Source organism: Paramormyrops kingsleyae, chromosome 3, assembly GCF_048594095.1.
Source record: "Paramormyrops kingsleyae isolate MSU_618 chromosome 3, PKINGS_0.4, whole genome shotgun sequence".
Lineage (NCBI taxonomy): Eukaryota > Metazoa > Chordata > Actinopteri > Osteoglossiformes > Mormyridae > Paramormyrops > Paramormyrops kingsleyae.
In genome coordinates this window covers 29,981,622-29,996,357 of record NC_132799.1, presented here as the reverse complement: position 1 = coordinate 29,996,357, position 14,736 = coordinate 29,981,622, and the positions used below count along the sequence as shown (strand labels likewise).

Here is a 14,736-nt window from a genome sequence, read left to right as displayed (position 1 = left end):
GGTGCTTCTTCATTAGGTGCCGGTAATGCTCTCACTGCAGCAGGGCCTCACGGAATCCCGCTGCCAGTTCTATGTTCAGTACGGATCGGGAGCAGTCGGCCTTGTTTGCTTTGGCCGGCCAGTCGAAGCGGTCAGGGTAGCGTGTTATTAGTTTGTTACCGTCCTGCTGCCCAAGTAGCATCTACAAACCGAGACAGAGGTTGGTCACAGCACGGCCAACATCTCGGCCTGAGCGGATTTCCATTGAAAGTTTGCGAACATCTGGGAACCCTCCGCATGTCCTTCAGATGAGTGCAGCCACCTGTGTACTGTCATTCTCGCAGACCAGTTTGTACCTGAGGATTTTATGCAGTTTGTAAAACATTCCAGCCTCGTGGCTTTAGGACTGGAGGTTCAAGTCCAACCCACTGGTTCTGTGTGTGCAGTTTCAGGTTCTCCCCATGTTGTGTGTCTTTCCTGCAGTTTAAAAACATACAGTTAAGTAAATTAGTGCTTTTAAATTGTCCGTAGTGTTTGTGCGTGTCTGTGATTGACTAGTATCCCTTCCAGAGTGCCCTGTGATTGGCTAGTATCCTGTCCAGAGTGCCCTGTGATTGGCTAGTATCCTGTCCAGAGTGCCCTGTGATTGGCTAGTATCCTGTCCAGAGTGCCTGTACTACCTGGACTAGCTTCCAGGCTCATGTTGAGCATATGCTAGAAGGTGGATGGACAGAGTGTGAGTTTAACTATGGGTAACTATGCTGTACTAACCTAGCTGCTGTTTCAAGTGTTTAATCTTTTGTATTATGTGTCAACACGACTCCAATCGTATCTCCAGCATCTCATTTCCTTCAGGCACTTGCAAACAGAGGTACTGCAACCTTTGATAGTACAAAAGTGTGTTTCTAGTAAGTAGCACGTTTTCTAGGAAACACTTTTGGGATTAAACCAAGTTCGATAAATGGATTAACTCCATAAGCATGAAGCAAGTGGGACACCAATATAATAATTTGCTGGATTTTAAGTAGTGGCCAACAAGTAGGGGAGTTTCACCAAATGTGGCCATTTTTCAGGAAGTTGGTGGTTGATAGGACCTTTTTTTTTGGGGGGGGGGGAAGAATTCCTAATAAGGTCTTTTTTTTCACAGCTGACAAGCTGCGTCATTTGTGGTTTTGTAAAGGTATGAATCTGGAGTTTGCGGCAGAGGAAATGGAGCAGTCTTGGTCCCAGACGCCGCACACATAGAGGGGTGTCCCACAGGAGCATGCTGGAAAACTACACAGGACTGGCCGTAGTCTTACTCAGCAGCAGAGATCGCTCACTGGGTTTACTCCATGTCGAAAATAGGAGCAGAGACCTTTTTGGTCAGTTTACTCCAAGTTAACACCAGCTAATGGGGTTTTTAGCTGGGTTGCTTGAGGTCAGTTGGATTAGCATAGTGGTAAAGGACATGGATCCCAGATGGCTTTTTGCTGTCGTACCCTTAAGCAAAGCATTTCAGCTGAATCGCTCCAGTATATAAACGGCTAAAAGTGTAAGTCACTTTGAATAGAGTGTCAGCTGACATTTAATGTAAATGGGAATGAAGGCAAACACCTGAGGCTTCCTTTGTGGGGGTTACTCCAGGTCAACATCACAGGGTTACTTCAGGTCAGGACTTGTCCAAGGACTTTCTTAGTCAGCAGGTTGCCCAGGATTTTGGTAGAGGATTAACACACACATCTCTGTTCATGTTTGTGATGGCTCACTGCCCAAAATCGCCTGCTCACCAGTGCTAGATTTTTAACTGCTGATGACAACATAGGGCAAATATTTAAACTTCATGAAATTTGGTCATTAGAGCTAATTGAGCCTTCAACAGGTACAGAGCCGGGGGTTGGGGATGGTTTTGGGGGGGGGGTGAGCGGTCAATGCTTGATGCTGTCGGCTGACTGACGTCAAACTTTGATCTCGACTTGGCCGGACGTCTGTGTCTCTGTATTGCATAGCAGCTGTCTTGTTTCATGCCCTAGTTTTATAAAGCTTGCTTTTCTCTTGGGGATTTCTTGTGTAGGAGGCTGGGTTGGTTGATTTCCCCCCCCCCCCCCACCCCCATCTATGATGGTCTGGAGATCATGTGTGGCCCCTATCCGGGGGCCGCTGGCAGTGCTGTCTTATGCCGGCGATGCTATCTGCGGGTTCTATTCGGTGTCAAGTTTCTGTGAGTGGAGGTGGAGGTGAAGAGGTCCAGATGCACTGAATGAAAGGCTTTGGGGTTTGGCTCCTACGGCCTGTGGATTGACGGAATTTCAGGAATGGGAAAAAAAGGAGATTTACAAGTATTTGGCCGGTTGATGCGTGTAGCAGGCTGGGGGGCGTGCTGTCCTCTTCCCGTAAGCCTTGTGCTGTATCTGGTATCTGGTCTGGCACGGAGAACACTAAGGATGAACTCCTGAGTGCTGATTGGCTCAACCCTTGGGCTGCTGTTCATTGGGCCCTTTCCCAAGCTCTGGTGGTCATGTTTTATACACGACTTTGTAGACTGTTCATATATCCCCTAAACATGCTACTCTAAGTAGCCTTATTTGGAAGCGAAGATCAGCTGAGTCCTGTCTGCAATTTTGTTTGTTCTGATTGGCTCTTTTTATGATACAGATGTACCTTATTTGCATGAGCCGCTCTGTAACAGTCTGGGTGAAAGCAGAGCCCACCAGGCACACGCTGCCTGACTGTCTCATACTTCTATGCTGTTAATGCGCTGGAGGTTTACCATTACCTTACCATTACCTAATTTTCGGGTCGGCAGGTCTGTTGGTAAATCGCTGCGCCACCTGCAGGCTGCTATTGAGAACCCGTTTTGAATGCCCTGTGGGAGCGATGTCCCCCCCCCCCCCCCCCCCCTTCCCCAGGCTCTGCGCAGACCTCTAACCCCGGAGGCCCACCCAGTACAGCAGGATTCTGGTCGATGGCCACATCGGCCGTCAGACGGAGCCACAGGGGAAACGGGGTCAGAGCTCGGCCCGCAGGCCTGTCTGTACCCCTTAATAGACGACTGAATTCCCATGGATAGAAGACCATGCAGTATTTGTAGTTTTTATTTATTTAAATAGTAAAATAAACAGGCTTCTGAGGAAGACGTAAAAAGCCGAGGAAGACGTAAAAAGCCGTGGATATTCATGAAGACGTGTAGCTGTGGCAGGGTCTGGGGTGGTGTTTACAGCCACACACCTAGATACACAGAGCTAGTCGCGGGGTCCGCTCCGCGCACTTTCTCAGAGTGCCGCTCTGATCTGGCAGCACTCCCTGTCCCCACTAAGGCGTCAGCCCTGGGAATGAGGTTCTCAGGAGGATGGTTGGAGGACGGGCGGGTGGGGGTGGGGGGGATGGGGGGGGCGGTGCAGCTGGGCCCTGCCTCCCCTGGGCTGTGAGGGCAGGGGCACCCACCCAGGCCCCCAGAGCCCCCGTAAGTGAGGCCTCTGCCAGTTTGTGACAAGTTCCCATGGCCTCGGGACGGGAGTCACATCGGAAGGCTGCTGTCGAGTGCTTGGGCGGGCAGGGGATTCTGGGAGGAAGGGGCCGGGATCTGACGGGGATATCCCAGTAGAGGTCTGCTGTCACATGCTCCCTGCCACCTCCCCCAGGGATGCAATCCTCAGTCCCTCAAAATGGAGGACGGCAGAGGCTCAACAGAGCCATCGGAGATATTGTCACTGTGAGCATACTTCTGGTCCAGCGGCCTACACAGAGGAGCTGCACAGAGCACGGGGGAATAACAGAGTCACCCAGCGAGACCGATGGGGGGTAGTGTAAAAATGTGCATTGTCACGGCGATCAACATGAATTCGGCAAGATTTGCAGCTGCTGGTCGAGGCGGTAATTAGCGCGAGGGGCTGGTCCTGAGGATCTCTTCCGAGCTGGTTGGATGCAAGCCTCACAGACACTAGTGATTCCCGAAAAGCGCTTGCCGAGTCTTCCTCCGTGGCTAAACTACACATCGCTTGTCCTATAACCAAATATTTCCTGAGATGCTCTGTTCCCATCACGCCCCCACTTTACCCCCCCATTACACCCAAGAAGGCTGTTAAATAATTATTCTATAAGCTGTACCCACAAGCTTATCTTCAGTTTTAAAAAAAGACAAAGCATGATCTTTGATTTCCAGTAATAAAGAAACCAATTACCAGTTCTATAGAACCTCATAATACAGACAAAGCTTTCTAGAAAGTTCCTCCACGTCTCTGTCATGAGGCAGAACGCCTACCCTAAGTAGTGAGTAGAGTTCTTGGAAATGTGCTCTCTGTAGGATTCCTGGGGGCAGTTTCCCCCCGTCTACCCCCTTTCTCGATGTGTGTGCCTGTTTGGGGTGTTCCCCTTCCTGTGCTTTTTGGTTGGAGGATCGGCTGCCTTGATTGGACGGTAATGAGGTTGGAGGATCGGCTCCCCTGATTGGACGGTAATGAGGAGCAGGCAGTCATAGAGTGCCAAGGTGTTGCCAACAGGCCTGGCCTAAGAGCAGTGGCCGTTTACGGAGGGAGGCGGCTCCATGCTGCCTGGTTTGGCTGGCAGCCATTTCCCCTGGAAGGCTAACGGTGTGATGTCTGGGTGCTGGACCTGCTCTGCCGGCTTGACAGCCCGCCTACTGTAAATCCGATGAGGGGGCCGCAGCCAATACCGGGCTGTCCGAACGGGGCGGGGTGGCACGATGGCCTTGTCAGCCGCCCCCCCCCTGGCATTTTTGGTGATGACTCAGAGGTTTTGCTCCAGTAGTTGGGAGTACACCGTCTGAATGGATGTTTCCGCATCGTCGCGTGAGCGATGCCAGAGGAGTGAATGTATTCAAGGCCGGTCGTGACCCTGCAGGTGCGTCCTCTTTTCCGGACTGTTCTTCCGCTCGGCTGACTTTCCTTTACGGTTACAGAGCCTTGGCGCCTTAATCCCACATGGCGCCATTGATCCGACTTCTCGACATCTGCATGGGGGCATGAGTAACGGCCTACACGAGGGTCCTGCCTCAGACTCTTGTGTTTTCTGAATTCAGCTCTGTGTGTCCAAAAGCAGGAAGAGGGAAGGTGCCAACGAGGGTCAGACTCTCTGCCCGCAGGCGTGGAAGGGGAGAGTGAGAGCCAGAGCTGAGAGAGGAGAGGATTCAGCCGGTCACTTGAAGCCTCTTAGCCTCCATAATAGGGTTTAATTGTGGGGAACTGGGCTGTTTTTTTTTGTTTTTTTGCTGCTGCCTTGACACGCACTGAGCTCTAGGGGGCGGTGACGAGCTGGTGGAAGAAAGAACCAGGGCTAAGTTTTCTCCCCCAGTGACCTCAGCTGCCACTCGCAGTTCAGTAAGGCAGTAAAAGATACCACAGTTTGTTTTCCTTTCCTGTTATTATAATTTAATGTGCATATAATATAATGTGCACTGGAGTATGTTGAGCTCAGCACCCTGATGCAGGTCTGGGGGCTATGTGCCGAGGAATGTCGGCGTTCTCCTGTTTTATCTTGCAGCTCAGTGCTGTGTCTGATGTTTGCCTCTGTCGGTATGTGGCCTTTAGTGGCGGTGCCTCACCTGAATAACGCTGATTGCTCTTTCTCTCTGTCCACCCACTGCAGGAACGGGTTGAGTATCTCTTCCTCATCATCTTCACCGTGGAAGCGTTTCTGAAGGTCATAGCCTACGGGCTGCTCTTCCACCCGAATGCGTATCTGCGTAACGGATGGAACCTTCTGGATTTCATCATCGTAGTCGTAGGGTGAGTACCTTGCCGCCGCCCGCTGCCACACACCTCCGCCCCATCCCTGTCTGCCGGCGCCTCAGACAATCTGAAACCCCATGCTTCCCTGGTCCCTAAAAATAAACCGCGGCCCTGGTCGATCTGGGCAGGAGCCGATTCCTCATTGGTGCGTCTGAAAAGGCCACCGGCTATCCACATGACAGGCGCTTTTGAACAAGAATTTCCTTTTTGCTGCTCGCTGATGTGAAGGTGTTTGCCTGTCTGAGCCTGAGTGTGGGTTCTTGATCCCTTTTGCAGGTTTAGAGAGTGTTGGGAGTGTGCGGCCCAGTGGGTTATGGGGCTGGGCAGGTCACCAGAAGGTTGTGTCTCTGGTTGGGCGATTTAATGCATGGACTAAAGCCCAGTTCCTGCACTAAAAAAAGGGGCCTCATCTAACCTTGTTTAATAAAAATTGACCATCGCCACCCTATCCCTAGTCGGCAACTTTTGCCGTTACCCCCCCCCCCCCCCCCCCCCGTCAGGCCTCTGACAACTCATATAGCCCAGGGGCCTCTGAACCTGTCAATGTGCCTCTGGTCTTTGTGTACCTAGAATGCAAATGGGTAGCCATGTTGAGGACAGTCGTGGCTGAGATTTGCAGATTAAGGTCTCGTGGTGGATGTGGTCCAGAGTATCTGCCACCGCGTAGCTTAGCAGCGTGATAAGCGTGTCCGCATTATTAAAGCAGCACGCTCGGGAGGCCTGACGCATCTGAGCGATGGCCACTTAAGTAATTTAACTGGCAATCGAATCCACTTGAGCGTTTCCATAAAGCTCATACGCTGTGCTGTGTCAAAACCCCAAGTCAGGGTTTATCCATACGCCTGCCCATTGTGGGCCGGAGAGCCGCCTGCACGCTGAGGTCTGCCGCGTTGGGTGGGGGACCGCAGGCGTTTCTGGGGGGGGGGGGGGCTTGGTATGTTTGGGGATGGAATGTGTGGCTGTGTGGAGTGTGTGTCCGTAACAGTGCATGTCAACAACCTGACAGTTAGAGCAAAACAGAAAAGCATGCTCCCGCCTGTAGGGGGCCTCCTGGGGTGGGGGGTGGTCCACAAATATAAAATAAAAACTGGGGCAGTGGGATATCCCTAAACAATAAAATCTGCTACCTTGGGGTGGGTCCTCCAATGATAAAACCTATTGACTGGGTTGTGGGGGACGATTGGATGGTCTGGATTCAGTTGTATTGGCCACTTGGTGACCACTGGTCTAAACGCACTGTTACGAGCTCCGCGGTTTAAGGGAATAACCTGTTAGTACTTACCATCTGAACACTTTGATCCAAAGTCTCCACTCTGCACTGAGGTTCACCAGCCATGTGTTGACCAACTGTACAGTAGCTTCATTAAGCTGAAAAGTTGAAATGGGAGGATTGCGCAGCTTTAATTTACAATTAACCGTTTTAAAAACTGGTGATTTTATTTTTGCTTTTAAACCCTTTTTTACTGGCATGTTTGGGGAATACTCCCCAACACTATATTCTGCAGTATGTCTGCACTACACCAGCCAGTTCCCTTTAACATGTAGATCATTTTAGTCATGCTGCAAGTCCAGACCACTATATTCTACAGTATATCTAGAGGTTTATTCCACACTAATCAGACCCTTTAATGTGCAGACCGTTGGAGCCATTACTGATACTGCTGAATTTTTTGTTCCTATGATTTTGTTCCTGGGCAGGACTGCAATTGGCATAATGAAATCCCTTCAGCTCCTATCAGATGCACTTTCCCTCCTTTTTTCTCTTCCTTAACTTTCTTCCTCTTCTGGTCCCCACACTAGAAGTAATTCTGTTGTCTGTGCAATTACACGTCATCTGGCATCGTCTGTGCCTGAGGGCAACGATGTGGGGGGCGTCCTGTTGGCGGTATGGCCTCACGCTCCCCCCGACAGAACGATTGAGCTCCCGAACTGGGGCTAATCCAGCCCAGGAAGCGATACAAGCCATTCAGCATGCTTGCATCTCTGTGGAAGCCCGTCCTGCTCGCTCTGATTGTATGTGACAGAGGTGTGACAGATCGTTAGTATCTGTACTGTTGCAGGTAGACAGGCAGGCAGTGTGGCTGGACTTTCTTCTTAGCTTGGGACCCTCCTGTGGAGAGATTATAGTTAGGGAGGAATACATTGAATGATTTGGTTTGTGTTTTTATTTACCAGATGTAAGGGGTAAGAGATCCTCCCAGAACACATCTTTTAGTTTTGTGTCAGTTTTTGTTTAAGAACTGTATTTCTGTTTGTTACATCCTGAGTCTGTGGGCCCAAAATCCACCGGGATGTCAGGCTCGGCCTACAGTGCAGTCGCTGACACCTTCAAGGTAGAAACAAGGACAGTGAGCTGACTGCAGAGTCCAGGGCAGGCAAAACCAGCCGATTTCAGAGCGCATGACAGGCAGCATCATCCAACCCCAGACTGCGGTCTGACCAGTAGCAAAGGGCACAACAGCACCGTGACTGTACAGCATGACTCCAGGCACGGTGCGACTCAAGAACATCAGCGAAGCGTGTGAGAGAAACGTTCTGGGTGAAGACCATGCTGACACCAGGGGTCCCCAGTGAGCTGGAGAGCGAAGGTCTCTCTACACGCCTAGCTGGAGTGCGTCGATATAGTGCCCTCTAGCAGCGGCCTGTCCCCGGGAGACCAGCTGAAGGACGTTCAGGAACATGGCGTTCACATGCACCACCCAGCTCGTTGGGTCGTCTTGGGTTTCCATGCCTTCCTCTTCCTCTGGGACAGAGAAATTAGCAGCGGATTGCACCTAATTTAGAGCAGAATTATCTGTAGTCCTGTGAGGTATTTCTGTGAAAGTCAGCCCAGCCCTTCCCTGAATTTCTCTACTCGTTTGACCCACATGACCTTTGCTTGACATTAAGGGCAGTTGTGTAATGAGAAGTTTTCTTCATTTCAGATAAATCAGTCTACAGCCTTTTCTAGACAATTCCCTAAAAGTGTGATTCTCCCTCAGAGCACGGAGCCTTTGATATTAAAACCGGCGCAAGTTGGAGTGTTAATGTGCAGCAGGATTTGTGGATTTCCTGCTCCACCTTGCCTAACGGTTTCAGGAGTACGTTCCAAAACCCAGTTTAGGGCTTTTTTGGCCAAGGCTGTTTTGAGACGTCTAGATCGCTTGACAGATGGTTTCAAACATGTGTTTCGACTTTTCTGTTGGAAACATCTCCCTTGTGATCTGTGCCACATGAAACAGGCCCCGAACACCCTTGGAGTGGCACTATCCAAAACTGCTTTGTCTAGCTGAGGGAGTGATGAGTACAATGTAGGATCAGTCAAGCCAGAGCTTCCCATTGGCTGCTTCGGTGTGATGCTGCTGCCATGGATTAATCTGAAATCATTGGAATGTCCCATGCTAACATCCCCCCCCATACCCCCCCACCCCCCGCCCATGCAGGAGGAAACTCTAGCGTTAATTCTGTTCTGTTTCTGACCTTTTCCTTCTGTTCAGCGGTTTTCAACAACATGTCTCCCCTCCTTCTCTTCTGTGCCCATCAGGCTTTTTAGTGCCATTTTGGAACAAGCCACCAAAGAGGCGGGGGGCACGCCCATCGGTGGGAAGGCAGCGGGCTTCGACGTGAAGGCGCTGCGGGCATTCCGGGTGCTCCGGCCCCTGAGACTTGTGTCCGGCGTGCCCAGTGAGTGCCTCTCCGATTGGGGGGATGGGGTGGGGGCGTTGGGGGTATTGGGGAACAAACTACCATTATCATCATAGTGTCATCATATCACTATCATCATGGAATCAAGCCCTCCAGCCCTTTACCACTTAAATTTGAATAAAAAACCCTCACCAATGGTTATTGACACAGTTTTGCTATTTTCACTTGTCTGCGTGCGTGTGTATTTCCATGGTGTGCTCATGTGTGTTTGTACGTGTGCCCGCGATACCACCTCCAGGCCTCCAGGTGGTGCTCAACTCCATCATCAAAGCCATGGTTCCCCTACTGCACATTGCCCTCCTTGTCCTCTTCGTCATCATCATCTATGCCATCATCGGCCTGGAGCTGTTTATGGGCAAGATGCATCGCACCTGCTTCCACCACCGGGACGGGAAGCTGGGTAAGCTCTTCTGCCTGTTGGAGCCCTTTGTCTGTCTATCACCTGGACCCTAAAAAGGAAACACAATGTCTCCTTCTCTCTGAGCATTTGTTTACTGCCACGATTTAAATCACTGTAGCTGCTGCCTGTGTCTCCAGGAGGTGGAGTAAACGTTGTGCAAATGGTCATTTAAAAAGTTTTACTAAGCATGACCAGGATTGACTGAGATTATTTCGATAAACATCTTCCATTAATGTGGCGATAATGGAACTTTCGCGAGTGCGCGTGCCGCTCATATTGCCCTCTTGTGGCTCGGAGTGGGGTGACGCCTGTGTCTGCATGATCAGGTCATCTGTTGGAGGAGAGACCCGAACCGTGCGCCCCCCAGCACGCCAACGGGAGGCACTGCAACCCCCAGAACACCACAAAGTGCGAGTCGGGCTGGGATGGACCCAACAACGGCATCACCAACTTTGACAACTTCGCCTTTGCGATGCTGACTGTCTTTCAGTGCATCACCATGGAGGGCTGGACTGACGTGCTGTACTGGGTGAGTCGGAGCCCAGCATGCTGTGCCACAGAACCCTGCACTAGGAATGCAGAAGGGCGTATCGGCGCTGTCCGATGAGAAAACCATGACTCCAAAAATGCGTTATTTCAGGGACGTAAACAATGCATTTTCTCGGAAACTGCGATAGGAAATAACCCTAAAAGAACACCCTTAGCACCACAAATAGAAGCCTGTCTGTACCCAGCCATCAGTGTTTAATGTTTTTAATGGACTTACTTGGGTTGTTGTCCTAAGGCAAATATGCCAGTCAGTAAGATACAAACATATCTTGCTTTATCTTCAGGATTAACAATGCTAGTTAGCTAGCTATCTAACTGTCGACAATAAGTAAACTAGTGGTATGAAGTACTCCATACTAACGACCCTCATGAATACAAATGCTAACTAGTGCGAACGTAAATAGTACTTAAATGGATGGCATGTTTTCATCGGACGATTTGATGTCAAAGCTATCAGTTGACGAGGAGAATGGGCACATTCCATCTATAGTAAAAAGTCGCAATTCAAAAAGTGGACATACATGGTTTTCATCAGACAGCAACAATACGCTCTAAACACACTTGGGCTCAGGAAAAGACAAACATGCACCACCAAACATAATGGCACTGTAAATATCTATAAATTGCATTATCTGTGCATTCACACGATGCTTTGAATGCAGTCACAGATACTTGAGTATATAACTGTGATAAATTATAGTGCTATTCTGCATAAAAACTACCCAAATTAAGAGTAAGGGTTGAATGGTTTATTTCAACTACAGAGCCCATTCAGATTAATGTCTTTTGCTGCTTATGGCCAGAATGTGGTCCTTTGCGTGTCTGAATGTATTATCACAGTAAAGCAACCACTGTCAAGACACTGGACGCTGGCTTCTCAAAGAGCTCATGTTCAGAACAGACTCCGTAGCTGATCTCCTAAATTCAAGCCGCGCATTAAAACGTCAACTGCGAATATGTTTCAAAATGAGTGAATAAATTAATCTCTGCTGCATGTAATAAATTTATTGTCTATGACTTCAGTTGCAAAGGTAGTATAAAGATTATGGCTGAAGTAATGTCATTCTTTTCTCTTTTATGGACTATTTATCTGCTGCCGGCGCAGTCTTGCGTTTTCGCCAAGCACTTGAGCGTGCGCAGATTTAAAGCGCTGGCAATTAACAGTTAATAGAATCACCAATTAATGATAAATTGGTTATTACAGCCTTCTCCCACAACTGATGTTCTACAACAGATGCATTCCAGCATCTAATTTTATTTGCTTTGCGCTCAAAGAGCTCGGATGCCCCGTTTTGTACATGGGATTCTGGGAAGTGCTTTAAGCGCGAGTACCCAGAAGCCACCGGGGCCCTGTGGCAGCGTCGTTACGCTGAGTGACAGACCAAAGGCACATCCTGAGCACCAGCAGTTGTGCGCATTTAGCCGGCGCTGCACGCCGTCGCCGTGGGGACGGCCAGGCACTGTCTGCTTCTTCTCCTCCTTTCCCCCTCTGTCACGTTTGCTTCCCTCTCTCTGGGTCACACGTGAGGTCTTTTTTCTGGGGGCAGCGAAACGGATTCTGGAGCGTAGTAGGCCTACTGCGTTTTATGGGAGGGGGAGCCCCCCCATAAGGGAGACCATATGGCACAGATTTAGTATGTGGCAGCCATATTTGTATGATGTCAGCAATTCTCCGAGAGGAGGGGGCAGGGGAGGATTGCTTATCACCTTTTTTTTTATACTGGCCATTTCACACATATGTGAATGTGCATATTAATAATATATGTAACAATTACCCAAAATATATTGAGTATAAATGAATAATTTATTTTTGGAGGGAAATTAGCATGCATTTATTGAACTTATGACTTATGATGTGTGTTTTGGAGCAATTTCCTGTTGGATAATTATATATCTCAGTATTGGTTTGTGAACCCCAAGTGACAGTCTGACCTTGGAGAGGTCAGACCCAGAAGGGAATAGCTGACAGACACAGATACCACGACCAGTAATCTCTCGGGGGGGGGGGGGGGGGCACATGCTGGAAGCATGAGAATAGAGGCGGTCGTGTGTGAGAGAGCTGCCTCCGTGACAGTGGCGCCATTCTGACAGGCCATTCTCGTGCCTTTGTGTGCACAGAGGAAGCTCCTTTGAACGCTGAGCGCCGGATAACGAAGCCGCCGTAACTGGTACAGCCTCTTGATGTCTGTCCAAGGTTACAAGCACAGGGCTTCTGCATCGGTATTCCTCCGGTTAGGCCTTGTGTCAGTTTATTTATTTTTTCCTGGGGAACATTGCTGTTTGTATGCAGAGGGATGCTGTTCTTTTCCATGTCCAGATCACTCTCACCCCCCTGCCCCCATCCCCGTTTTAAAGGGCACCATGCCAGCCCCCGTCAAAAGGCCTCTGTAACAGACCCAAGCAGGTTTGCTTGCTCGCTGATGTGCCGAAACACCTCTGCTTCTTTTCCTCTCCCCTCCCCTCCCCTGTCCTGTCCTTTCCCGCCTTTTCTCTTTCTAAATCTTCCTTCCATCTTTCAGATGCAGGACGCTATGGGCTATGAGCTTCCCTGGGTGTATTTTGTCAGTCTGGTCATCTTCGGATCCTTTTTCGTACTAAATCTGGTTCTGGGGGTGTTGAGCGGGTAAGGAAGCCACTTGTGTTAATTGACCAGACAGCAAGACTCCAGAGAGCAGCGGGCGGGACCGGAGAAGTGTCAGAACTGGGTCATGGCAGGAAAACAATACATGCCAGCAGAGAGGGCATTTGGAGAATGAGTAGGGGGGAGCAGGTGGGTGTAATGTATGATCGGCCCGGGTTCATTTGCCGAAATGCCGATTTGAAAAAAAAAAAACACCAATTACCATTAATTGGGGTGGGCGCTCCAATCCAGAGACCACACTTCCCAATATTTATTAATCTTACCAGTTTATCAGCACTGGTTGGTCAAAGGTGGAGGCCCCATCTGGGTGTCAGATTCCTCCTACCTCCTCCTTGTCTTTGAAAGCAAAACCTCATTTCGCCCATCGCATGTCATAGCAATGCGATCATCCATGTTCCGTTCTGAGCGATGATCTCCATGCTTCGCTGTAGCGGACACGTAACCAATGCATAACTGACAGCTGTTCCACAGATTCGATCCAGTTAAGCTCAGAGTTGTTTTGAATTTGGCCCAATGGAGACCAATGGATGCTGTAGAGTACGGTGATCACTCATCACTCTCATCTGTTGTTCTGGGCGGCTTTAGCCCCGTGGCGGTGTGAGGACGCCGTCGTGAAGTAGCTATTGGTTTCCCCTTGCTGTAGATGCAAAATTCTTTCACCGTGCTGAGCAAGTCCAATTGTAGGAGGGTGAAAGAGACGTAATAATTCATACAGAGGGGTGAACCTTATCATTAGCCAATGGTATACAGTATTTTGAATCGACACATGACAGGGGAGGGGGCACCCCGGCAGCCAATCAGTTTTCAGCTGGGGGCAGTGCCCGTGTTGCCTCAGTCCTGTTTATCTCCATGATACAAAGGGATCAGGTAAGCTTGAGTTGGCCTAAAGTAGTTAAGCCACGATGTCAACTCTGTGCAACATTCCAGTGAACATACATTTATTTATTGATTCCAGTGCTACTAAAGTTCTCATTCTCGTCTGTTTTTACTTTGTCTAATGACCAACCATAGACAGAATATCACAAGTGTGTGTTTCTGGAGTTGGAATGCGCGGGCTCGTAGGATGGGAAGTAGAAGCACAAGAGCAGGGGTCAAAAGGTCACGCCCGGTGGAGTCTTGTTGATCTGCTTGCTTCATGCACACTAATCATTGCTCCATCTTCACAGGTCAATGACGCCATAGGGAATACGTGGCCATGGATCTATTTTGTCACATTAATCATCATAGGGTCTTTTTTTGTTCTTAACTTAGTTCTTGGTGTGCTGAGCGGGTAAGAACATGACGTTTTATTTTTGGTTCCTTCCTTCTTCACTACAAAACGCCCGTCCTTTACATGCACACGAGAGCTCAGTCATGTAGGCGAGCTGAAAAGATGGAAATGCACTCCTCAAAACCTGAGTAAACACTTGTCACAGTAATTGTCAGTGTACGTCGTAAATTTCTCGCCTGTAAATGGGATTAGCCGTCAGTAGAGGACAGTGCCATTATCGGTTGTTTTTATTCTACTGGAAATGGCATTTGTTCTCTCGAACTTCAGTAAGAGGCTCATGCTTCTTACCTGTCGTGCTTCGTACCTTTTATCTTTTGTCTCTCCATTTAGACGCCATCACACTTTGTTTCTGGCATGTCTGATGTCATACCTGCTCATCTCTTTCCAAGTGTTATCCATGTGCTTGAGACCCTCCCAGCCTTGCATGTCCCAAACCGCATTGTGGAACAGTTCAAAATCAGTGAACCTTAAGTGCCGTCAAGCCACG

General features: G+C 49.4%; 1 protein-coding gene across 4 annotated transcripts in view; it reads left to right on the top strand.

Moving 5' to 3' along the window:
• Positions 1 to 14,736, top strand: part of cacna1c (calcium channel, voltage-dependent, L type, alpha 1C subunit) — a 200,912-nt gene that overhangs the window by 129,800 nt on the left and 56,376 nt on the right. For 3 of the 4 annotated variants that reach the window (XM_072710105.1, XM_072710108.1, XM_072710107.1), the window contains 5 exons: positions 5,563 to 5,702; positions 9,229 to 9,368; positions 9,628 to 9,789; positions 10,116 to 10,318; positions 12,858 to 12,961. In XM_072710105.1, the coding sequence (XP_072566206.1) occupies positions 5,563 to 5,702; positions 9,229 to 9,368; positions 9,628 to 9,789; positions 10,116 to 10,318; positions 12,858 to 12,961 (749 nt within the window). Of the gene's footprint in view, positions 1 to 4,746; positions 4,819 to 5,562; positions 5,703 to 9,228; positions 9,369 to 9,627; positions 9,790 to 10,115; positions 10,319 to 12,857; positions 12,962 to 14,736 lie in introns of those variants that run through there. The other variant, XM_072710109.1, reaches the window with a different exon arrangement.